At 37.8% G+C, this 27332-nt stretch overlaps 1 protein-coding gene across 1 annotated transcript; it reads right to left on the bottom strand.

Annotated features, from left to right (window-relative positions):
• Nucleotides 1–327: 327 nt before the first annotated feature.
• On the bottom strand, nucleotides 328–27160 carry LOC140144600 (uncharacterized). Its single transcript, XM_072166417.1, has 9 exons — nucleotides 27055–27160; nucleotides 25634–25667; nucleotides 15966–16122; nucleotides 10582–10654; nucleotides 10013–10106; nucleotides 8414–8532; nucleotides 7469–7698; nucleotides 1735–1811; nucleotides 328–793 (listed from the first exon to the last, which is right to left on the bottom strand). Exons 1-9 carry the CDS (start codon nucleotides 27117–27119, stop codon nucleotides 557–559), a joined length of 1086 nt encoding a protein of 361 aa, XP_072022518.1. The 5' UTR covers nucleotides 27120–27160; the 3' UTR covers nucleotides 328–556.
• Between the last annotated feature and the right edge of the window lie 172 nt (nucleotides 27161–27332).

Consider the following 27332-nt stretch of genomic DNA (forward strand, 5'->3'; position numbering starts at 1 on the left):
AAAATTGTGTTGTACCAACTTTGTGGGCTTGAATCGCAATAAGATTGATATTGTCATAATTACATCTGCGACAGTGTGGGGTTCTTACCAAGTACCTATGAGACACCCAACATGATTCAAAACAAAGGAGAACAATTTAATGTACATGTACTAATAAGTAGAAGTATCACAGACAGCTATACAGTGCTCGATACCAATAAATGGTAGAGCTATTTTAAAATATAAACACAAATTTTATAACATTTCACTACACGGTGTTTCACGCAAAGGCGATCTTCAGGTGAATAAATAAAAAATAAATGAAATGTTTTTCATTTATTCAGATCGCCTTTGCGTGAAACACTGTGTAGTGAAATGTTATAAAATCTGTGTTTATATTTTAATGTACATGTACATTGTACAATATGGAATGTGAAAGTTTAAACTTATGTATTTCTTTGGAGCATTCTGTGTAAAATATTACCCACCTATTCCCATGTGGAATATTTCAGTTATCTGGTATAATTCTACTAAGAGTTATAAGTACCTCAACGTATCTTCAATACACATTCCCCAATTAATTGTAAGACACTAAATCATAGCCAAGCAGAGCATCAGAAATGGCATCACACAGTGACAGCAACTTAAATGGTTTATGATTGGCTATTTCTGTCGCATGGGGAATGGAGTCAGTTATCCAGAAGTACTTCATATCTATCTTAGATTTGTCAGTGAATGCCTTCCATGATTCCTGTGGGAACACTGCATGAGTCACATAGGCACTGACAGATGCGGCATCCTGATCTAGAAGTGCCTGTCATGAAAGCAATAATGAAACAAAGAAAATAAATCTGTGTTAGTTATTGTAAACAATATGGACAGTATGTACACTCAGCATAATAACAAATTGTCATTGATCACTGTGGTAGTGTGTTACATTGAAAGAGATTATTACACCCAAACAATACCTACTCAAAATGGCCGTGTGTGTGTGATATCTGTCAGTTTGGTTTGTCACTCATGGAGGGCAAATTATAGTGTACCTCCTGCATTTATCGGTAAGAACCAAAAATCAAATGATAATTTGCATCTTTATGCTTGAGTGTAACTTTTGGCAAAATGTGATACACGCAAAACACAAACAACCATGCAAACCCCCATTTTCAAACAACAATGCATCTCAATTTCACAACATTAGTTGATAGTTATGTACAAAGTTATTTTGAGGATTGGCTGCTATTAGATCAGTTAATGCTAAAGAATGCATCTAATATGCAGAGATGCCACTCTTAAACAGAGACTAACATAAAAGACAAGGGGCAGTCTTCAGTAAATGGCTCTTTTCAGAGCCACCAAAACCTTTAAAATTAGCAGATAGGCGAGATCTGCTTGTTCTCTGTTGACAAGGGGCAGCCTTCAGTGAACGGCTCTTTTCAGAGCCATCAGTAGGCAAGGGGCGGTCTACATGTCTCATTCTTAGGTACTTGGTTCTTGTCCTGAAGAAGTCAGAGCTACTCCTGACATAAGCTTGACAGTTCTAAACTTGCCCAACGGCGAACCCGCTAAAAACCCACTAATTGTTATGAATTCACGTCGTAAAAGCCTATCCCACAATTTGTATTATTAATGTTTATTTCATATCGCTATCCAAAGATGATTTTACATTTGATTCTTCTTTGGCCAAGTTCAACAACCCAATATGTCAGCTATGACATAGCATTACCCCTGTGGTTTTGTTCCTTGTCATCTACTTACCTTTGCACAGTTGATCAGTGTTCCACCAGTCTGAACAAGATCATCTACTATAATAACATGCCGACCTTTTGGATTACCTGTTGGCAAACAAAGCAAACATACTCATTTTTTATCTTGAAACAAATTCATCAGGATCATTCATCTATACTATTAAAGAGGAACTTGCCGATAATCGATACTTTGAAGAGGAACTGATCGATTCATCGGTATCATCTCGGAGATTATAGATAAATTATAAATTAATAAATAGATAAATAAATAAGTTCTAGCATTTCCAGATGAATGGTAAATGCATAGGTAGATAGATAAATTAATAAATACAAAGAATTATTTGGATTTATTCGGTAGATCAACCAATGGTGGCCCCGCTATTGTAGGCCTACGGTTCGTTGCTGCGTTGCTTCGTTGCTACGGACAAGCTACTGCGTATACTATACTGCGCATGTTCAATCTGAGGCGCAATTTCAGTATACTTTGTAAAATTGTATCACCGTTTGCAATGGTAGGCCTACTGTAACCGCTACACAGATGATTTTCGAAAAATGGTCCAAGTGATCTAATATTTTGAAAGTGATATTAGACTTAGGCCTATATCCGTTCGTGGTGACTTTCGATGGAGAGTGGGCATTATGCGGCATGGTAACCGCAACCGCTATAATAATAAATCAACTGCATTCGTTTATGACTTTCGGAAACTTCTTTTGTGATGACTTTCCGAAGATTTCATGTTTTAAATTCAAGGTAGGCCTAGGCATATATTGGAAAGTAATTTGAGTTTATTCGTTTGTCATGTTGTGATGAAATTCGATGGGGAGTGTGGGGCATTATTAGCAGATTAGCATGGTATAAAACCGCAACCGCTAAATATCCGTGGCGTAGATTTCTTTTTGACATTGGGGGAGGAATGAAAACATTTCTTGAAGTAGGCATATTAATAGTGAATCCGGCATCTTTTGGCAACATTAACAATGGCGTCGATTTCTCTTGACATGGCAAGGGGGATAGGTCCGTTTAAATCAATTTTTTGCAATAGGCCTACAGTGAAGCCAGCATCTTGGCGACAGAATAATTAAGGGCAAGCTAATTAGGCCTACTGGTGAATTATATTGTGCAAAAGTGGAACAAATTACACGAAGGCATAAAAAATTGGCACTTTTAGTTTGGCCAAAAATGAGGTTAATTTTGTCAGAAACCCACATCTATTATACATGTGTCAACTTGGGGTGATTATCACGGACCATTGACCTTATCAAAATATGGGGGGTATCCCCACCCTACCACCGAATTTACGCCTATGTAACTCAACCTTCTTGAAACCCAATGTTGCTATAGACCTACTTGATGAAACAGAAACACATAAAAGAAAGAACAAACGAAAGAAAGAAACCCACATAGATAGATAGATAGCAAAGAAGCGAAGAATAATTATAATGTCGTAATTGAATATTTTATTACACGAATTTTCGGGCCTCGATTTTCTAGATAGATAGATAGATATTTTATTTTCCATGCCAATACATACATAATAATACACACATTTCATTGGTTAACATGTCACTAATTAGGCATGGCGGAGCTGTCCAAAAGGCCAAAGGAGGCCAGAGGTGGACAACACCTTCCATCTTACATGCGTCAAGAAAGAAAGGGAGGGAAAGCAAGAAAGAAAGGGAGGGAAAGCAAGAAAGAAAGGGAGGAAAGCAAGAAAGAAAGGGAGGAAAGCAAAGCAGAAAGAAAGGGAGGAAAGCAAGAAAGAAAGAACGGAAAGCAAGAAAGAAAGTGAGGAAAGCAAGAAAGAAAGGGAGGAAAGCAAGAAAGAAAGGGAGGAAAGCAAGAAAGAAAGGGAGGGAAAGCAAGAAAGAAAGGGAAAGCAAGAAAGAAAGGGAGGGAAAGCAAGAAAGAAAGGGAGAAAGGGAAGGAAAGCAAGAAAAAAAGAACGGGAAAGCAAGAAAAAAAGAACGGGAAAGCAAGAAAGAAAGGGATGGAAAGCAAGAAAGAAAGAACAGGAAAGAAAGGGAGGGAAAGCAAGAAAGAAATGGAGGGAAAGCAAGAAAGAAAGGGAGGGAAAGCAAGAAAGAAAGGGAGGGAAAGCAAGAAAAAAAGAACGGGAAAGCAAGAAAGAAAGGGAGTGAAAGCAAGAAAGAAAGAACAGGAAAGCAAGAAAGAAAGGGAGGGAAGCAAGAAAGAAAGGGAGGGAAAGCAAGAAAGAAAGAAAGGGAAAGCAAGAAAGAAAGCAACGGGAAAGCAAGAAAGAAAGAACGGGAAAGCAAGAAAGAAAGAATGGGAAAGCAAGAAAGAAAGAAAGAGCAAGAAAGAAATAACGCTAAGGAAGTCGTTTGCAAAGTAGAGGCAACAAATGGTAGGCCTACCACATCACTAACCGCATAATAATTAGTGCTGTAATCGATTGTCGTAAGTATCGATAGTCGGAAAATACATAGACTTCCGACATGTCGAAACACTCAATGTCAGTATCGATACACAAACGACATATGGCACACATGCTTAGATTATCTCAAATTGCGGATTTGCAATACCACTTTCGTTTGTTTGATGCATGATCCATGTAGTTTTAGCTGTTAGGCTTCAATACACTTGTTGTTAACTTGTTTCTGGAACTTACTGATAATAAAATTGGTAAACTCAAATCCGTGTTTCAAACTGCGTGAGTATCGATAATAGTATCGACATGTCGGATGTTTGCCTCCCGACATATCGATACCCAGAAAGCTTATCGATTACAGCACTAATAATAATTGAGCTGTTAAAAGCGATACCAATTGACATGATTACCATTTCCATCGTTTATACTAACCGCTCCCGTTTACTAACCGCTCCCGTTTACTCATCTAAGCGGGGCCATGCGAAGCGCTGGTACCCGCTAGTAGTTCGATTAAAGTAGAAAAGGTTCTTTTCAGATCCAAGTAATCTGGTAATCACTCAGAAATATTTCAATTATTTCTATCCTTGATCGATCTGTTGTGGTGTTTTTACACAGCCGTGACGTTAGTCACGGCTGTGTCTTTTTTCTTACAGGTTCTTTCTTTCTTTCTTCTTCTTTCTTCTTCTTCTGTCAACCATTACATTTGCTCTAGCACTCACATGCTTACATCGATTTTGACCTAACTTGGTCACAATAATCATTGACCGTGCCCCTACATGTCACATGAAACTTCGTGGGGTCAAAGGTCACGCAGGGGGTCAGAGGGGGCAAAAGCGTGATTTCAACTCAAAATGCATATTCTCCTACAAATTACGTAGGACAGTGACGCCACTTGCACACATGCATTGTAATTACCCAGTGTCTATGTCATACCGCGGAAACATGGCATGTTGCCTCAGGGGATCGACGATAAGTCAGGTATCGCGTGAGCAAACTCAAAAATAAGCGCAAACAGTGCGGCGTACACAAAAAGAAACTTCACGTAAGATAAGCGATGTCGCCAGGTCTGTACGATGTACCGGCGTCAGCTGAATTGATGCACGCTTAGAGGCACAGGCATGGAAAATTCCAATCTGTGTATTAATAATCTAAGGTCTATGTGGTGTACACAGATTTGGGGTCAAAGGTCATTAAGGGGTCACTTCCGGCATAAAACGGAATACCTTCAAAAATTTTTATTAGCTAAGGAAAACATAGGACAGTAACGGTATGTTGACATATCAGTTGCAGTTACCCAATGTATATGTGGTATTTTTTTATTTGGGGTCAAAAGGTCATTAAGGGGTCACTTCGGTATAAAACGAAATACCTTTAAAATGCATCTTCTCCCACAAATTACGTGGACAGTGACACCACTTGCACACATGCATTATTATTACCCAGTGTCAATGTGGTGTACACAGATTTTGGGTCAAAGGTCATTAAGGGGTCACTTCCGGTATAAATCAAAATATCTTCAAAAATTTTATTAGCTAAGAAAAACATAGGAGAGTCATGGTATGTTCATAAATGAATTGTGTTTACCCAATGTATATATGGTATTTTTTAAATTTGGGGTCAAAAGGTCATTAAGGGGTCATTTCCGGTATAAAATGAAATACCTTTAAAATGCATCTTCTCCCACAAATTACGTAGGACAGTGATGCCACTTACACACATGCATTGTTGTTACCTAGTGTCTATGGGGTGTACACAGATTTGGGGTCAAAGGTCATTAAGGTGTCACTTCCGGTATAAATCGAAATATCTTCAAAAAAATTGATTAGCTAAGAAAAACAGGAGAGTGATGGTATGTTCACACATGAATTGTGTTTACCCAATGTATATATGGTATTTTTTTATTTGGGGTCAAAGGTCATTAAGGGGTCATTTCCGGTATAAAACGAAATACCTTTAAAATGCACCTTCTCCCACAAATTACGTGGACAGTGATGCCACTTACACACATGCATTGTTGTTACCCAGTGTATATGGGGTGTACACATATTTGGGGTCAAAGGTCATTAAGGTGTCACTTCCGGTCTGAGACGAAAAACCTTCAAAATGCCCCTTCTGCCACTAATAACATGACAAAGTAATGCCAGGTGCACGCATACATTGACATTAGCCAATGTCTATGGGGTTTGCATATATTTTGGGGTCAAAGGTCATTTTAGAAGGGGTCACAACACGGCTGTGTTCGTGGTCTTAGACCACAGCTAAGTCTAGTTAGTTGTTTAATTTGATGAAAAGGCAATTCACTCGGTCTTCCAATGGGAGGTTGAGGAAAACCAAACAATAATTTTTTTGGCCTAAGTCATGTGGCCAGAATTATATATATATGACTAAAATAAAATATTTAGCAGACCAATATTTAGCTGTTCAATATTAATGGAGCACTTATGTTACCAGAAACACATAAACATTTTCGTTTGGCCTTGTGGGTCCAGAATGCAAATTCTTGACTGATTTGGTTGCAATTTGCTTATTTTTATTACCGTATTTGTTCCATTAACCGCCCATGCTCCAAGCACCCACCCAGCGACTTCACATGATTCTCTATCTTTATGTGCAGGATCCAGCTACACATGTATCAAACACAGAACCAACTACAGTTTATTCTACACATAAAATCCATATTGTGGGCCACTTTTTACATATATGCAATTATGTAAAAAAAATAAGCGCCCACCCAAAATGACTTTGTTAAGCACCCTGGGCCGAATACGGTATAAGTTACAGATTGGTCAAATATGGCTGAAAATGGTCAAATGCACGTGGTTATCAATATCAAAGTATTTGTTAAGATCCAAGTTTATCAAGACACGGTACATTATGACAAACATTTGTAAGGCAATGGACATCAACACATCTACCTATAATGACCACAATCAAAGACACAATGAGTTGAAGAACTTATATGGTTTGGTACTTATGGCTAGCAAATCTATGATAAATCAGGCCCAGGATGTATTTCACCCAAAAAGTACCGACTCAAAATTCCCCTGTGTGTACTGTACGTTAAATCCCATGTATTGATTTGTTGTTCCTGGAGGGTGAATATTAATAGTGAACCTCCAGTATTTTTCGGCAAGACCCAGAAACAATAACTTTTAAGCTTAGGTGTTACAAAGGTTTGTGCATGCAGTGCTTGTGCATGTTTTTGGCAAAACATGTTACAATGCAGAATGCAAAAAAAAAAGCACACACTTTGAAATAATGCGGAAGTACACTTTATATATCCTCCACGACTGAGCGACACACAAACATGGTGGAGTTGGTACTCTTTGGTTCTACCTCCCTGGATACACCTACCTTCCTTGACAGTCACAATACGTTTATCTCCATCTCGCACCTTTGTGCATGTCACAATGGGGTATTTCTTAATAGTGCCATCATCAGGGGATCCAATGGGGGAGTCTCCAAACATGCTGCCAAATCTCTTAGTAGCGCCCTCATCAGGGAATGCAATTGTTATTTTTGATTTCATCTCATCAGGAAGGGTAAGTATCTCCCTCAATAGAAGCGGGATGGCCGATTCCAGCCTGCAGGACATTAACATCATAGTATACATGGATCAGCTTTACTTTGTATGGGTTCTAGCTGATCAACAAATTAATTAGAGAATAAATGATACTACGATAGTTATCTTAGTCAGTTGAATATTATTTGAATAACTAAAACACATTTAGCAAAAATATTTTCCTGTCATGAAAACTCCCCTTCTGATGAAATGAACGAAACTTGTTTACCGTTTTTAGTTGCGCGTACTGCAATCTTGTTCGCGTATTATTATAGAACATCCTACATACTCGCTCTTCCACAAGCGTCTTACGCGACGACGCGATTGCTGCTGATCTAATCAAACCAAAGTTGGCAATAATGAAAAGGTGCAAATTAACAATAAAAAACATAAGATATACAATACACTTTTCAACCAAGTATGCCAGGGACTTTAAGGATTTCAAATTCAATAAGCTAAGGTACTCAAAAAGTTCAAAAATTCTTCTAATCAAGTTTAATAGCAATCAATGGTAATTTTGTGCAAATGTCCAACTTTGGTCTACATGTATGTGGATCAGACTGTGTCACGTGTAATCAGGGCTCGAATTAACCGAAGGCCTTAGACTTGGCATTTGATGCCTCAGAACTGCTTCAAGTTTCAAAGCATTCTTCAGCACTAAATGGCATTGATGCCTTGCCTTTCAAAATTCCTAATTCGAGCCCTGCGTATAATATACTGTAGGTAGTTTGTATTACCTTGGTATGACTTGATCCGTAAAGTAGAATCTTTCCTGTAAGGCATGTATATCAAATATGACAATCTGTGCTGGTCCTCTGGTTGTAGTTGGGATGGATGACAACATAGTAGCCAATACCTACAGAAGATATTCAAATTATATTAACTATAATCACTATTTATCTGACATTTACTAACACAATCTTACAAAAGTAAAGCAAAATAGGCATGTCATATTCACTTTCTTCTTACATTTGTACAAGACACATTTCTGTATCATGCATGTTAAAGAGAAAAACCAATGTCCATGGAGATCTTCAGCTTTCAAGTGCTCTGCCCTTGGATCTATATCAAGGTGTTACCCCTACACACAGTATTAGCATAGGGACACCCCCACCCCATCCAAGCAAACTGAGGACCCTGGATCAAAAGGAGGTTAAGTCACAACATCATGAAAATGGAGCTAGTGTCAGTTTCTGTGACAAGAAGGGGGGCACATACATGTACATGATGTAGTACCGTGGGCTTTGGGTGGATATACGGGCTTGAATCAAGTCTAATTTTGTAGAACCATCAGGGTTGTTGATTTTTTTTATTTTTAGCTGCGGGTAGCAGCTCTAAGTCACCATGTCTCTCCGTTAGTCCGCCCGTTAGTAACAAACGCTAAAAAATGTAACAAACGCTAAAAAATGCTGTTACGTCAACATCGTTTGTCGCATGGCTATGGTACTTGGTGAGGGGGAGGGCCTATACCGGCCCCATACTATGCTACAAGAATTAAGGGAAATTTGGGAAAATAGAGGGAAGTTAAGGGAAATTTGGGAATACATCAACATCGTTTGTCGCATGGCTATGGTACTTGGTGAGGGGGAGGGCCTATACCGGCCCATACTATGCTACAAGAATTAAGGGAAATTTGGGAAAATAGAAGGAAGAAGTTAAGGGAAATTGAGGGAAAATTGGGAACATTGAGGGAAGTTAAGGGGAATTGAAGAGAATTAAGGGAAATTGAGGGAAATTCAGGTGAATTAAGGGAAATTGACAAGAATTAAGGGAAATTTGGGGATTTAACACTTTTGATGTCAAGGCGCTTTTTTCCTGAAAATCATTTCGTTTGGACATCAAAAGTGTCCGAAATCCGTTTCCGAACACTTTCGATGTCAAGACGCTTTTTTTCCGAAAATCGTTTGGACATCAAAAGTTTGCGAAATCGGTTTCGAACACTTTTGATGTCAAGACGCTTTTTTCCCGAAAATCGTTTGGACATCAAAAGTGTCCGGAATCGGTGTCCGAACACTTTTGATGTCAAGACGCTTTTTCCCTGAAAATTGTTTGGACATCAAAAGTGTCCCAAATTGGTTTCCGAACACTTTTGATGTCAAGATGCTTTTTTCCCGAAAACTGTTTGGACAACACTACTGCAAAATTGAATTCCTTGTCCCGCAGCGACCGCTCACGGTTACCAACGGTCCTTGTTTTTTTTTAATTAAAAAAAATCAGATTTTTTAAATTTAAATCGGATTTTTTTTTATTTCAATCAATTTTTTATTCTGTTGACCTACAAACGCACCAAATTTGGCTGATTCCATTATCAGTTGTGTTTGAATGTATAAGTTTACCTTTGCAGTAGCCACTTGACCTTCTGTATCCACCCTTTCCATGGTACTGGTTGGAAAATATGGCAGGATAAACTTGAAAGACCTCACAAGGTATCTGTTGATATGAATTAAACAAGTAGATTAGTAAATTATGCCCGGTGGTGCATAAAATGTGTCCCCACCAAAAGGCGATAAAAAAACAAATCTTTGTAAAATGTCCAGCTGAAAACAACATTTCTCCTGGGAGTAAGAGTGCATCCAACCTCCCAGGAAACACTGTGGACAAGATCACATTCAATAATTTGTGATCAAGACACTAGCCAAGATGCAAAAGCTGAAGTCATGAGTAAAATTTCTGGATTTGTCAATCAAAAATATGCAATATTATGATATATACAATCCTACTGATGAATTTGTTTATGGTACACATTTTTAATATTACTGTACACAATATGAATTTAATTTGGTCAAGCGGTTTTGCAATACCCAAAAAACCTTAAGCCCTGATGGTGGTATATGGCTGTACAATTCACATATGTAATCGAGATTTTTGTGAAATAAGATTTTTTGTTTTCTGCATTGAAGCCTACCTTGGCATTGTGTACAGAATGGAGAGTTGTTCAAAGACTACATCCTGAGAATGGAAACTTCCAACAAATATCACTGGAAAAAAAGAAGAAATTATCATGGTTACCCCTTCATGTAAGAAATCACCAAAACTAGTTTAGAGGCAAACTTTATTGAGGGGTTATCTATATAATACTGGTAGTCTGTGACTCTGTCTGTGCCTCTGTCTGTGACTCTGTCTGTCTGCCTATTTTCTCGGAGACTAGGGGTCGCGCGTTCCTCAAACTTGGTGGGTGGGTGCAGCTTGACCCCACACAGAACAAGTTTGTATTGGTTAGTGGGTCAAGGTCACCAAAGGTCATCTAGGGGTCAAATTAGTAAAAACTGTTTTTCTCGTAGACTGGGGGTCGTACGTTCCTCAAACTTGACGGGTGGGTGCGTCTTGATATGGGACAGAAAAAATTTGTATTGGTTAGTGGGTCAAGGTCACCAAAGGTCATCTAGGGGTCAAATTAGTAAAAACTGTCATATGGGCATGCAACTTGGTGAGTAGGTGCATCTCGACTTAAGACGGAACAAGTTTGTATTGGTTAGTGGGTCAAGGTTACCCAGGGGTCATCTGAGGTCAAATTAGTAAAAACTGTTTTCCGCCTATTTTCTCGGAGACTAGGGGTCGCATGTTCCTAAAACTTGGTGAGTGGGTGCATCTGGACCTCAAACATAACAAATTTGTTTCGGTTAGTGGGCCAAGATCACCCGAGGTGATCCAGGGATCATCTGAGGTCAAATTAGTAAAGACTGTGGTATGGGCATGAAGTTTGGTGGGTACAATCAACTTTTAGAGTCAAATTTTTGGAAGGTTATTTTGGGGTCATCCGGGGTCACCCAGGGGTCATCTGAGGTCAAATTAGTAAAAAATGTCGTAGAGCATGAAACTTGGTGGGTACAGTCAACTTTTAGGTCATTTTGGGGTCATCCAAGGTCAAATTACTAAAAACTGTCATATGGGCATGAAACTTGGTGGGTAGGCCTACAGTCACCTTTTAGAGTCAAATTTTTGGAAGGTCATTTTGGGGTCATCCGAGGTCACCTGAGGTAAAAACTGCCCTATAGGCATAAAACTTGGTGAGTACACTCACCATCAGCCAGGTAATCGCGACAGCCGAGAACCGCGAAACACGGGTAACCGCCTAGTAAGCTTTATTTGGTATAATCCCTCAATTAAAGGCCCATTCAGTGATTTGCTCATCGGGCGGACGATAAACAAAATCATCAAAATTCAGATTTTGGTACCTTTGTCATTGGCATAGATGTGCTAACATAACATAGCCTGCTAGTGGTTCAGCAAAAAGCTGTGCATTTAAGACAAAATAAGACATTTTACATGATACATGTACATGACTGTACTGACAGTATATAGCTGAAATTTGAATGGGGCTTCAACTTTGTCAATACTGCTGTTTTCTTTGTTTTTTTTGCCAAATTTTTCATTTCAAAAATACCAAGTAACAATTTGAATTGAACTTATCCTTCACTTTGAAGCAATTTATAAACAATTTTAATTTGTTTACACTTGCGCTGGGATGGGTGTTTAAGTCTTTACCCTATACTAGTAGGACTTTCAATTGAATGAACACAGTTTTCAACAGCTATACACAATCCATCCGCGACTGTATATCGCATATATTTTAAACAACAACACGAATCAATCATAAGTGCGTTGGCATGGTTGGATTCACTTCCGCATTACTCAAGCAGTCACACACGCGCAGTGTACAAAATCACACGCTATGTCAGGCTGTGTTCATTCAATTGAAATTTCCACTGTAGTCTAACTCTGCATGTCTTACATGAAGGACATGCCAAAATTATAAATGATTAATTTCATAAAAAATGTGAATAAACCAGAAGACATGGACATCCTAAATACACAATGGTTCAAGCTATAGCGAAGGTGGGGATAAAACAACACATCTACATTGTTGCAATAATCCAGATTTCAACAGGGGCTGCCAATACTTATTATAATTTATATCACTCATAGTCTATAAATTCTAGACAGTGCACTGATTACCATCCAATATTTTTACTATCAACCAATGGCATTTGATAGTTTTTACAGATCTAAACGACACTTCTTCACCTTAGTCATATGAGTATAAATTATTTTTGTTATAGAATCGAGAGTGATTTATAATAAACATTATTAACTGTCTGAAATTCAGTGTCATGGTCAAAATATCACTCAGTGAAAGATGTATAGTTCCATTCCACTTGCTGGTGAAACAAGATCTTTCTCCTCATGATAATATTTCGACCATCACACTCGACTCATAGACAGTTATTAATATTTATTTACCAGCGGTCTACCAACCCAACATCACATAATGCAATGCATGCCAATGCATGCATGTCATGTGATTCTGAGGTTATCAAAGTCACATGACCAAAACCCTGCTTCATTCAACTATGATCTCTTGGACAACATTTCCCGTATTTCCCAAATGACCCAGTATAAAATGTACTTCAATGATCAGCGTTAGCAATTAAAATTAGTTAAAACATTATTTAGGTGATGTTCTTATGGTATTAGGCTAGCATATGTTTACTTTGTTAAACAAGAGCACCAATGGTGCTGTAGCTCATTTTCCCTAATTAAATATGCAAATTAGCTAATTAATATGCTTAACATTTGAGTATTTTTTTGTTTATATCAGTTACTTTGTACCAAGTTTTGAATTTCTATGATCTTCACACAAAACCGATTACACCTGTCTCACCTTAATATAAAGCAGGGCCAAATTTTTACGAGCTGCATAGTCAATAAGATAACAATAATGTTAATTGGACCACTAAGTACTTATCTTGGAGACAAACAACTGGGTGAGAAGGAAAACAAGAAACAATTATATTGAGGGTTTAGGACCATACACTGCAAACCCAAAGTGCCTATATTTCAGCAGATCCTCTAAAATTGGTTTGGCAGTAACAATGAGGGATTAATTACTAAATATAGGCACAAATTTAGACCACTATTTGGGGAGTATACAATCCAGAAGATCAGACCTCAAATGTAGTCTGATAAATAGACTCAAAATTAGACACTATAAGCCCAAAACAGCATAGGGTGCATTTTACACATGGGTGGTTCTGGAATAAGAAGCAAACATGGGTAACATGGGCTCTTATAAATCATTGCAAAGGAGCAATATCCAGTTCAGTGAATTGCTAGCAAACAATAAGCATGGATTTCAGTGGTGATGTTCACTGTGGGTGATGTTATTACCGTAACCACTCTGGTATAAGCCCACCCCCCTAGATGGCAGATTTCACTTAAAAAATGGGGGTGGGCTTATAACCGGGGAAGGGCTAGTGCTTGAATTTAAAAATAAGAACAATCACCCCCATTTGTATATGATGCCCAATGTACCAGTAATTTCTATCTTTTATGTCAATTTCTTAAAATTATAAGTGTGGAATGTTAATTATCAACTGATATTTTTTATATTTGTTCTTAAATATGAGAGCAAAGCATTGATTTGATTTAAGAACTTGGCCAAAATTTAGTACTGGGCTTATACCTGAGTGCACCCTTGTTCCCAGAATGTTTTGAAAAATAGGGGATGGGCTTATAGCCGAAGGTGGGCTTATACCCGGGTGGTTACGGTAATAGTATTATTTGAACAGTAATTTTACATATAGTTGTACAACAATCAACATTGAATAATAGTTAGTGATCTTCAGAAAAAGTGTAAAACAAACCATTTGGGCTGGTAAATTGGGAGGGAGCTAGCAGACCATGAATGTGTCTATAATTGTTTCCATAAGTAATTTTGTCCAGTATCAGTTTAACAAAGGCTAATACTCTATTCATATCTATTATCCAATACTAGAAGTTTTGCTGAATTTAGACGTTCTGGGATTGCAGTGATAGCTGCTCCATAGACATTTGGGTAATTTCTGCATTCTATATTGTACACATTTTACACCTGGCAGCTATTGCAGATAGGGTTTTCTTCCCCTAAACCCCCAATGTGTACTTTATCTCTTATATACAAAATTGTAAGGTAGGGTTTATGCAATAGCTGTCAAGTGCTTTATTTTTAAGATTATGTACAATATAGAATGCAGAAATGGTCAAATGTCTATAGGGTAGCTATTGCAGATACGACCTTCTCGATATCATTACAACTTTCACAACATGTTTGCCTGAGCTAATTAAGTGTATTTAATTAGCTCTCAGTTTCAGTATTTTATGACTGCTAAGCCTTTATAGTTGTTTGCTGGTCCCCCCAAAACCTCCCAATTGGAAACATTACACATTATTAGCACATAGTTGCACCATTGAGTTATTAGTTGGCCTTGGTGCAATATCTATGGACTTGCCAATGTAAGGCAAAGCAACCCTGAAAAGCAAATATTGAAGGAACAAAATTCAACATCTCTTTTACAAAATGAAACAGCATCGCCAGATCAAGGAGTTTCTACAGTGTTTGTAATATGATCAGCACCACAAACAGCCTGCAAAGGAGACTATTCTATGAAATTTGGTAAAAATTTTCGTAACAAAATGCTCTAAAAATCACACTTTCCGTCCGAATTTTCCTTGCTAAATAAGTAACAATCATGAACGATCATGCAAAGATCGCTCCCTCAAATTACCAGATCCATTGCTCAAACTATGTAGCAAGAGAAAGTAAAACATACAGAAATCTGGACCATGCCTATAGTTCATTGCTTGCGCAATGAGCTAAAAATGCTATACAAGCTGTTAATTGTGTAGCAGGTTGTCCAAAATGAGTCGCATTTTGCTCTGCTACACCAGGTAAATTGAATGCTGCCAACATGATGATACATATTTCGATTGAAAAATTAAATAACAGTACAATAAAGGTATGGGTTTCTTATTTCTTACAATGGGCCATCATCAGCATCTATTGAAGAATAAATAAGTTGTGTTGTTTATTTTGCACCCTATGGACAAAATCCACATTTCCACAGATACACATTTTGCACCATGGACAAAATCAAATTTGTTTGCCCAGAACTAAGAACTAAATGAAAATCAGCATCATCAATATTAAATTTAAATTTGTTTTAATATATATCATATGTTGAGTCAACTACGATTTATTAACTTTTTCCATTTGGTTTTGGAGATTTGCAAACTTTTATCTTTTGCTTTAATTTCTTGATTTATTTTTCTGCATTGATTGGGTCCTTTGGACTGAAAAGCCCTATATTTTTAGTGTGTACTACTGTAATTACATTGCTGATAGAAATTAATAACATTGTTATACTTTGATAGTACATATACCCATTCCCCTTGCCAAATTAATGGCTCTATCAGCTTTTTATGTAGGACTGAAAGAAAAAACACAGGCCCATAATTTCCATAAATGCTTACCATCTCTTCCAGCATAGCTTTTGACTTTATCAATGAACAAATTAGGCCAGTTATCTTTGAAGCGGTCCCACTTGATGGTCTTGCAGAATTGCACTGGCTGAAGTTTACGATAAACTTTGGATGTGCTTGGATCCGTAAAATTTGGTGGTGAATTTTCCTGGAGTACGGTATGGAGAAAGAAAACTAGCATTTAGTCTAAAATATTATCCCAAAAACTACCAAACATCAAAAAAGTAACTGACAGGCAAAGTGGCAACCCAAGCATCCCGCATGATCTTATTGTGCAATGAGATGGAGATAGACTGAGTGCCACAACCCTGATCAAAATTATGCAGACGGGCACTCCCTGTACCCCATATAAATTTGAGACAGGTAAAGTATTATTCAGGTTTCCTTTTACAAATTAAGCGTACTGCACTACTGCTAGCCGTCCAGGCATATTATTTTGCACAAGGTCCAATGCACACGCTTGACGTCGTGCACGTATACGCGATGGTTAAGCTGTCAAAGGAACCTTGGAAAATACTTTAGCAGTCCTTTATTTTTGAGGAGTGTGATGGCGCAGGTGTTCCTACTGCGCACCTCAAAGCATAGTCGGGAGCGTAAATAACAGCGCTTCTTATTTTGGAATTACAATAATTTCAAATAAAATGTCAAAAATAAATTACTCCAAGAACTGAACATCAATCAAACAACATGTTATGTTAGTAAAGTCGCAAACGAAATAGTGCGGCAATCGACTTGAGAAACAATAACAACTAGATCTGGCTACAGATCTGGACCTAGCCGGGGCCGGAAATGCCAGTCTTAAAGTTTGACCTTTGACCGGCTATTATTTGATGTCAGTGATTGATATTATGGACATCACACCATTAATGGTGCATCACTGTACCATGTAGGGGCTTTATCCGTCTTCCATAGGATGAGATACAGCTACTTTTCCGTAATTTTAAACATTTTTTTGCAAATTTGATGTTTTGACCTTCTTAATGACCTTTGACCCCAATATAAAAAAAAACCTCATATACACCGAGAAAATGCATTGTTACAGTTTAAATAAAAAAATCTACTATGCTTAGTTATGGAGATAAAAATTCTTGAAGTTATTTAGCTTCAAACCGGAAATGACGTCTAAATGACCTTTGACCAAAATAATAAAAATACCGTGCATACATCGAGTAACACTAATGCATATATGAAGTTTATGTCACTCTGGTCTGGTTACGTTTTGAGATAAAAAAAAAGAACATATTTGACGATTTTTGGTTTTTGACCGGAAGTGACCCCTTAATGACCTTTGACCCCAAAACTATAGACACCCCAAAGACCCTGGTTAGTAGCAATGCATGTGTGCTAATGACAACACTCTGCTATGTATTTTGTAAAAACAGTGATTTTTGAATATTTTTAGCTTTCAGACCGGAAATGACCCTTTAATGACCTTTGACACCATATCTGTGAACACCCTATAGACACCGTTCAAAGTCAAGTCACATGTCCTAAGCATGTTACCATCACATGTAATTTGTGGAAGAAGAAGCATTTTGAACATATTTGGTTTTATACCGGAAATGACCCCTTAATGACCTTTGACCCCAAATCTGTGAACACCCTATAGACACTGGATATAGCCGATGCATATGTGCAAGTGACGTCATTGTAGGATGTAACATGTAAGAGAAGAAGCATTTTGAAATTTGTTGCCAGAAGAAGAAGAAAGAAGAAGAAAGAACTAGATCTGGTTACAGATCTGGACCTAGCCGGGGCCGGAAATGCCAGCCTTAACTTAAAGTTTGACCTTTGACCGGCTATTATGGACATCTCACACCATTAATGGTGCATCACTGTATCATGTAGGGGCTTTATCCGTCTTCCATATGCTGAGATACAGCTACTTTTCCGTAATTTTAAACATTTTTTGCAAATTTGACGTTTTGACCTCCTTAATGACCTTTGACCCCAATAATATAAAAAAACCTCATTTACATCGAGAAAATGCATTGTTACAGTTTAAATTAAAAAAATCTACTATGTTTAGTTATGGAGATAAAAAGTCTTGAAGTTATTTAGCTTAAAACCGGAAATGACGTCTAAATGACCTTTGACCAAAAAATAAAAATACTGTGCATACATCGGGTAACACTAATGCATATATGAAGTTTATGTCACTCTGGGCTGGTTACGTTTTGAGATATAAAAAAATGAACATATTTTGATGATTTTTGGGTTTTGACCGGAAGCGACCCCTTAATGACCTTTGACCCCAAAACTGTAGACACCCCAAAGACCTTGGTTAGTAGCAATGCATGTGTGCTAATGACAGCACTCTGCTATGTAATTTGTAAAAACAGTGATTTTTGAATATTTTAGCTCTCAGACCGGAAATGACCCCCTTAATGACCTTTGACCCAAATTCTGTGAATAAATTATAGACACCAACCAAAGTCAAGTCACATGACCTAAGCATGTCACTATCACATGTTATTTGTGGAAGAAGAAGCATTTTAGAGTAAAAATCACATTTTTGCCATTGTGAGCAGGTCAAAGGTCAAATGGAGTTCAATGTCATGTCACATGTGGGGACATGGTCAGTGGTGTTTGTGACCAAGTATGGTCAAAAACTGTCAAAGCATAACAGAGCTAGGGCGAAACGTGGCAAGTCACGCACGTGTTGCCAGAAAGAAGAAAGATCCGATAGCATCACAAGACCTAGCCGGTGTCCCGGCTAGGTAAGAAAGATCCGATAGCATCACAAGACCTAGCCGGTGTCCCGGCTAGGTAAAGATCATGTCAGGTCATTGGGTTATCTCATCGAGAACAACTGGTAATTTTTTATGACGGTTCATTGTTTTTTTTAGTATATTAGTTCAGGAATGATTTTTTATTGGGGGGGGGGGCAGGACATGCTGCATGAGATCTCCCAAAACTAAGTTTGTCAATATTAGCCAGAATTCACAAAACCATGATCACAATCATTTGGTGCACAGCACGCGACTATACTACCAGTAATAGTCGCGACTATTAAATTTGAATGCATTTTGATGTCATTAACCCTAACCCTACCCGTGGTTTTTGTGCTATCGGAAGGGAAAGAAGGAACGAAAAAGGAGAGAAGATGGAGAAGAAAGTCACTTGGCACCCCCGGGATTCGAACCTCGGAACCCTCGCATGCCACGCAGAAGATCCCCAGCATGTAGCTACACAGGTGACGTTGGCCCGGCCAATGATTCCCTGGGTATATATGACTTGGTCTGATTGCGTCATCAAGTCCCGTGGAATGCATGCACGCAGAGCGGTTTTAATAGTGAGCTTTAGTGAGTCCTAGTTGGGTTAGGGTTAATAGAGTATGACATGAAAACAAAGTATCATATTAAAAACACAAAACACCGTGTAAAATTCAATTTTTTTTTTTTAGGTCAACCATGAATGATCCTAGCATTTAGGTCTAGGTCCAGGGACACTACAAAACCGAAAAGTACACTGATCAAGATGCCTTTTGTTTCCAGGAGCAAATCGGACACACGGTTTCGATAATACATCAATTTACATTTTTTTTGTTTCTTATTGTTTTTATCAATAATCAATCAAGTTTTAAAGAACTAAAATGACTGGAGAAGCTCATTAACATATAATTTTTGCCAATATTTTGCTAAAAATCCATGCATATAAATGTTCAGGGTACTTTTATTTTGCATACTTTTGCCTTGAAACTTGGTCAAAGTGTTTCTAATATTCTAATGTATTATATAGTGAAGCTGCCCCCTAATTTGCATATATGCATAATTAATTAGCATTTATGCAAATTAGCTCATTAATTATGCAAATATGCAAATTAGAGGGCGGCTTCACTATATAATACAGTAGAACATATTAGAAACACTTTGACTAAGTTTCCGGGCAAAAGTATGCAAAAAATAAGTACCCTGAACATTTATGCATTGATTTTAGCAAAATATTGGCAAAATTACATATTAATGAGCCTTTCCAGTCATTTTAGCTCATTAACTATATTGATTATTGACAAAAACAATAGGATACAAAGAAAATATAAATTGATGTATTTATATGGAAACCGTATGTCCGATTTGCTCCTGAAAACAAAAGGCATATTGATCAGTGTACTTTACCCTACTCAATTAATTTGTTTAAAACATGCTCAAAGCATTTCCTAAATTCTATATTCCTTCTGATACTTGAGTGTTTGGACAAGCGGAACGGTCTTTTGTCTACCTCTCTGTTTGTAAACAAACCAGGAGGTCGAAATCGTCCTCCTCGCCGAATACGAAAGTCAGCGTAATAGTACGGCATTTTTCAGAAGTGCGTCACGATATAGACTGTAAGATAATCAGTCGTCACTACGAAGCATATAACGCCGTACATGCGAAGTGTAGACGGCTGATTGGAATTAGTCTACTTTAAGGTACTACACCCCTGTGGTAATTTGTGACTATTTTTGCATTTTTCTCAAAAATAATAACACACTGGTATTGGTAACAAAATGTATGTATATTATTGGGGCAAGGGATCCAATTACTACACTGAAATTTCAGTAACTAAAGACAAGCGGTTCAGTGTATATGATAGGAAATGAGGTACATCCTAGCGGTACCTTATTTCTTATCATAAATAACGAACCGCTTGTCTTGTCACTGAAATTCCAGTGTAGTAATTGCATTCCTTGCCCCTATAATACACATAACTTTTGTTACCAGTGTGTTATTAGTTTTGAGAAAATGCAAAAATAGACACAAATTTATCGAGGGGTGTAGTACCCCTTAACGCCAGATCTATAGACCTTTTTCCCTCTTTCCCATCATGCACTATTCCAGGGGGGTATGAGTGTCATAAAATACATCATCTCCCGGGGAGTACAGAGTTATGTTCATCACATTCTGGAATACGGACATTTCTGCTGGAGCCTTCATCACAAAAAAGGAATCCACGATAATCACGATAATGGCGCCCGATCACTAATACCTTTCGGGGGCAAAAAAACAACATTTCTATGCCTTATGGACATGGTGTCGTCGCCAAAAAAAGTTTCCTGTTATTGAAACCTAACTTTGTATACATTTTATAGACATAATGGTGAAAAACTGATGACGGGACACGCAGTGATATTTTACCGGCGTCCGTTTCAATTTTTTTCGGAGATGAAAATAAAATGTAAACACAATCTCTTACACAGATGTTCTGCATCGCTCCGTAACTGCATCACTTGTGTATTCAATAATTGCATAATTAGTAACATCGATGGCCTTTACGATAATCCGCTTATATGGAATCAGTATGCCCATATTAAGACAAAATAATTGCAAAGGCCTGGCAAAGACCATCGGATGCACACGATCTATGAGGTTAATGAACTACGTCATACCCCCTGGAATAGTGCATTGTGGGATAGAGGGAAAAAGGTCTATTAGAGTCACGCGGTAGCATGACCAGCAAGTTTAAAAAAAAACAACTGATAAAGAAGAATAAACAGATGCACCGCAAGACTATATTTACACGGAACAAAACGCTATTGTTCTATGATATTTTTCGCTGGGTACAAAATATATCTAAAACCATGCTAAATCTTATTTACTGTCCAAAGTGTCATATTTTAATAACTCATTATTTCAAAAAGTTACACCAATCTTACAGTCAATCCGATTGTTTGATAATAAACAAACATTCTTGCTTTATTTCACTCGGTATTTCATAGCCAAAATTAGTGGCAAATCATAGCTAATCATACTGACATCCACAATCTTTCGACACTGCTACAGCCATACATGGCTGTCACTGTCGCACTACTTTTTCAGATTCACTTTCAAATACCCTAGCATTTTCCTGGATACCCTACATACAAATTCTGGATCCCATTCGCCAACAAATCAAGTTTTTCTCAATTCTTTTATTCTTTCCGGACCACAGCATACATTCATATTAATAAATACTCCAATTTCACACCTCGTTATATCAGGACGTCCCTGTGGCGAAGCGGTTAAGGCCACGGACTTCTAATCCATTTATGAATTTTCGAAACTCCCCACCACTTTTTTATAATGTTTTATTAACCAATTTATTGTCATAAATCAAGAATAACACCATTACGAATATCCATTGCTATTGTGATATTATATTTTTTTTCATCAAAAAAACATGTTTGATTTTTTATTCACATTTAGGCCTAGGCCTAGGGCCTACTTTCACCATCCAGATGTTTTCACCATGCCTGACTATCATGACATCTTCGTCATTTAAAACAAATTTATCAGTGTCTCTGTTCACAGCTCCGACTGAAATTATATTTGGAATAAATATTATAAATTGTCACAAATTAAAATAACAAACCGCGAAAGATCGACAACAACTGCCGCTGAATATTGATATTGAGAACCACAAACCGCGAAATTTGGATATCCAACTAGATTGCCCTGTAAGGCTACAAAGAATCACACACCACAGAATATGGATATCCAACAAGCTTAAACTATAAATTAAGCTCCCGATAGAGGGCAGGGCTTGAAGGGAAATTAAAATCACAAACCGCGAAAGATCGCCGACAACCGCCGCTTAATAGGGATATCCAACTACAGAACCACAAACCGCGAAATTTGGATATCCAACCAGATTGCCCGCAGGCCTATCGATTATAAAGAACCACAAACCGCGAAATATGGATATCTAACAAATTAAGACTTCAAACCGCGAAAGATCGCCAACAACTGCCGCTCAATATTAATATCCAACTAGATTGCCCCGCAGAGCTATAAAGAACCACAAACCGCGAAATTTGGATACGTAACTATTGCCCCACAGGGCTTCAAAGAACCACAAACCACGAAATATGGATATCCAACAAGCTTAAACTATAAATTAGCTCCCGATAGAGGGCTGGGCTTGATGAGGGAAATTAAAACCACAAATCACAAAAGATCGCCGATAACCGCCGCTTAATAGGGATATCCAACTAGATTGCCCCGCAGGGCTACAAAGAACCACAAACCGCAAAATGTGGATATCCAACTAGATTGCCGGCAGGCCTATAGATTAAAAAGAACCACATAACCGCGAAATATGGATACCAAACAAATTAAGACCACAAACCGCGAAAGATCAACAACAACTGCCGCTCAATATTGATATCAAACTAGATTGCCTCGCAGGGCTATAAAGAACCACAAACCGCGAAATTTGGATATCCAACTAGATTGCCCCGCAGGGCTACAAAGAATCACCACCACAAAATATGGATATCCAACAAGCTTAAACTATAAATTAGCTCCCGATAGAGGGCAGGGCTTGATAAGGGAATTAAAATCACAAACCGCGAAAGATCGCCGACAACCGCCGCTTAATAGGGATATCCAACTAGATTGCCCCGCAGGACTACAAAGAACCACAAACCGCGAAATTTGGATATCCAAGCAGATTGGCCGCAGGCCTATCTATTATACAGAACCACAAACCGCGAAATTTGGATATGCAACAATTGCCCCACAGGGCTTCAAAGAACCACAAACCACAAAATATGGATATCCAACAAGCTTAAACTATAAATTAGCTCCCGATAGAGGGCAGGGCTTGATGAGGGAAATTAAAACCACAAACCACGAAAGATCGCCGATAACTACCGCTTAATAGGGATATCCAACTAGATTGCCCTGCAGGGTTACAAAAAACCACAGACCGTGAAATTTGGATATCCAACTACATTGCATGCATGCCTATCGATTATAAAGAACACAAACCGCGAAACATGGATATCCAACAAATTAAGACCACAAACCGCGAAAGATCAACAACAACTGCCGCTCAATATTGATATCCAACTAGATTTCCCCGCAGGGCTACATTTTGTATATAAAGAACCACAAACCGCGAAATTTGGATCTGCAACTAGATTGCCCCAACAGGGCTACAAAGAACCACAAACCACGAAATATGGATATCCAACAAGCTTAAACTATAAATTAGCTCCCGATAGATGGCAAAGCTTGATGAAAACCACAAGAAAGATCGCTGACAACCGCCGCTTAATAGGAATATCCAACTAGGTTGCCCCGAAGGGCTACAAAGAACCACAAACCACGAAATTCGGATAGCCAAGTAGATTGCCCCGCAGTGCTACAAAGAACCACAAACATTAAAACACGATTATCTTGCCTAGTCGGGGTATTTAGACGCTTATGCGCATTTACCAGTTCCGACTTGAAGTAGGCCTAAATCGGACTTACTCTCTGTGTCTCTCTGGCATTGTCAACATTGGGTGTGTGTTGTTCATATTTACATTTTCTTTACATATTTACGTTGTCTTGAATAATTAAAGTATATTAAAATGTATATTGATCATTGTGTACGCCTCTTAACATTACAGTCACGTGTGACGAGCAAGTTTTAAAAATAAACGACTGATAAAGTTTTGTTTAATTATTTATTGTCATGAATCAAGAATAGCAACTTCAAACATCTATTTTTCGTTTTATTCGTTTTATGGAGCACTTCGTAACCTGATGACATGCTTGGAGCTGCTTGGCTACATTCATAAAAAGAAAATAAATCTACCAAAAAAACGTTGACAACGTAAAGAAATCAGCAAGTTTAAAAAACCCACTTCGGCTCACTTTTTGAAACTTGGTCCCATTTTGACCACCAACAGCAAATCAGTGTTTTTATTTTATTAATCTAATCTGTAATCTGTGTAAATACTGCACATCGCTCCAAGTGGAACAATACGAACAGGAACTGGTGTGCGCATGAAAAGATGCTTGCTGCTCTGTGTTAGTCTTGCTTTATTCAACAGAATACAGCGTTTCCAACAAGATTACAACCCTACTTGTTATTCATTTAATTCAATCATTAATCATGATTATTATAAAACAAAACACAATAGGATATTGGCTTACCATGCAAGAACAATATAATATTAATAACCTTTCAGGTCGTTCCAAATTAATATAATATTAATATCGCATCTGCACATTAAAGATACATAACACTTCTGGAAATGTTTTAGATTTATATAAATATGATAAAGTTTAAATCAGTACCTTTTACAAATGGGACCAAGTTTCAAAAAGTGAGCCGAGGTGGTTTTTTTAAAACTTGCTGATTTCTTTACGTTGTCAACATTTTTTTGGTATTACATGTACAATCGAAGGCGAAGGTCTTGGATCTTGGATGATATAACCTCCTAAATACTCCTGCGGAGTTTAAACTGGAGGTGTGGTGAGAGTGGGCTAATTTTTAGGCGTCGTCGAGCAGTACAGTCATCTGTCAGGGAATTCTTGAAAGTAGCTATGGATGGTTGGATGATTGGTTCAATCATACCGCGGAAACATGGCATGTTGCCTCAGGGGATCGACGCTAAGTCAGGTACCGCGTGAGCAAACTCAAAAATAGCACAAACAGCGCGAGCGTACACAAAAGAAACTTCGCGCGTAAGATAAGCGATGTCGCCAGGTCTAGTACGCTGTACCGGCGTCAGCTGAATTCGAGTACGCTTAGAGGGCACAGGAATGGAAAATTCCAATCTGTGTATTAATAATCTAAGGGTTCAATGATGATTTTATTGTGGTGCTCCACATTCAAAGAGGAATTGAGCCCGGCCCACAATTCCCTTCCGAATTTGGCACCACGTAATTTTAATCCAATTCAAAGGCATCTACAAGAAAAATTACCGGTAAAGTTGAGCCTATAGGTGTCACCGGAGTTGTTAAGGGCAGGGTTGCCAAAACTTTTTAGCCCAAGTCGCGGGTATTAGCCGTGAAATGTCGCCCAAATCGCCAAAAAATCGCCCAAATTTTTAAAGTCGATTTAGGGGGGTTCTACACCCCCGTTTTATTTTGAAATTTTTGAAAATGCTGAAATAAATTCTAAAAACAACAAAAACTGAAAAATAAAATAAAATAAAAAAAAGTGAAGAAAAATTTAAAGTCGATTTGAGGGGGTTCTACATCCCCCTTTATTTTGGAATTTTTGGGAAAAGCTGAAATAAATTATAAAAAACTAACAAAAAATGAAAAAAGTTTGAAAAAAAAAAAGAAAAATTAAAAGACGGCTGGGGGGGGGGGGTCTACACCTATCTTTCTTTTTTTTTTAATGCTGAAATAAATTATTTAAAAAACTAACAAAAAATGTTTTTTTTTTGTTATAGGCCTAGGCCTACTGTAAGGAAAATTTGTGAATTTTTGTGGAAATATTGAAATAAATTATAAACTAACCAAATTGAAACAAAAAAATGTTTAAACTGCAAATTGAAATAAAACTAACAAACATTTTCAAAAATGAAAGAAAAAAATAAACTGCAAGGAAAATAAAATGTTGACTTTTGAGATTTGACGGGGTTCTGCACTATCTTTTTAATTTTTGGGAAATGCTGAAACAATTATAAACAAACGGACAAAAATTATTTTAAAAAAATGCCAGGAAAACAAACACATTTATTAATAGACATGCCATTCATTACAATATAGGGGGGATATGCCTACAAAAATTTACCGTCAGCTGATGAGTGATAACTACATTAGCATGTACTATTTTTAATCAAATTCAAAACGGCTGGTACTTTTGATCATCATGCCGTTTAAATGTGCGGTAGGTGTTTACATATTTTTATTTCAAAAGAACCGCCAACGAAAAATAAAAACTTATGTTGAAGTAGAAACTTGGCACCCCGCTGACACTAAGAAGCTAAGTCGTCTTAAACCACTTGTGAGTATAGATGGGAATATTCTAAGGATAATCCTCCAGCTCAAGTGGTCTTTAGCAACAACATGTGATGTGATTAACCAGCCCCCCTCCCTGTGCGTCCCATTGTCATGGGAAGCACACTGACCACAGAGTGTTTTGTAACTTTTACTTATTGAATTATAGTTGTTTGGTGCTTTTGTTAATGACCATTGAAAGAATTGGCAATCATGATCAAAAATAAGTTTTGAAGTCGGCTTTCTCACAAATCGCCCAACATTTTATAAATTTCGCGGGTCAGATTTTCAAAGTAGCCCAAATGTCGCGAAATCGCGGGAGCACTTTCTTTGTCGCGGGACGGAAGTTGAAAATCGCCCAATTGGGCGCCCAAATCGCGGGTTTGGCGACCCTGGTTAAGGGTATCATACGGAGCTGATGAGAACATCTCTTTGCTATTTCATCCGCTAAAGCTTCCATTGAAGGGTGGCAAAATAACAACGCTGGCGTAACACCCGCCATCTTTTTTTTCTTGATTGGACTAATCCACTTAAATAATGGGGGCGAGTAATCATTGATCTCCTGAAATTACTTAAATTTTAAGGCTATTTGTGACGTTATTTTTGTAAAATGTATATCATGTCAAAGATTTAATAGTTATTATATATGCAGGCTGGTCAATAAATTAAATTT

Source organism: Amphiura filiformis, unplaced genomic scaffold (assembly GCF_039555335.1).
Source record: "Amphiura filiformis unplaced genomic scaffold, Afil_fr2py scaffold_65, whole genome shotgun sequence".
Lineage (NCBI taxonomy): Eukaryota > Metazoa > Echinodermata > Ophiuroidea > Amphilepidida > Amphiuridae > Amphiura > Amphiura filiformis.

What these genes read in the sequence shown, in the direction of transcription:
- LOC140144600 (XM_072166417.1), bottom strand. Translation starts at nt 27,119, where the DNA reads ATGGAAGCTTTAGCGGATGAAATAGCAAAGAGATGTTCTCATCAGCTC. An exon ending in CTCCGTATGATACCCTTAAC is followed by an intron (nt 25,668 to 27,054) that starts CAGGGTCGCCAA and finishes CCTGCCCTTAAC; the next exon opens with AACTCCGGTGACACCTATAG. An exon ending in TATTGTGACTGTCAAGGAAG is followed by an intron (nt 1,812 to 7,468) that starts GTAGGTGTATCC and finishes GTTTGCCAACAG; the next exon opens with GTAATCCAAAAGGTCGGCAT.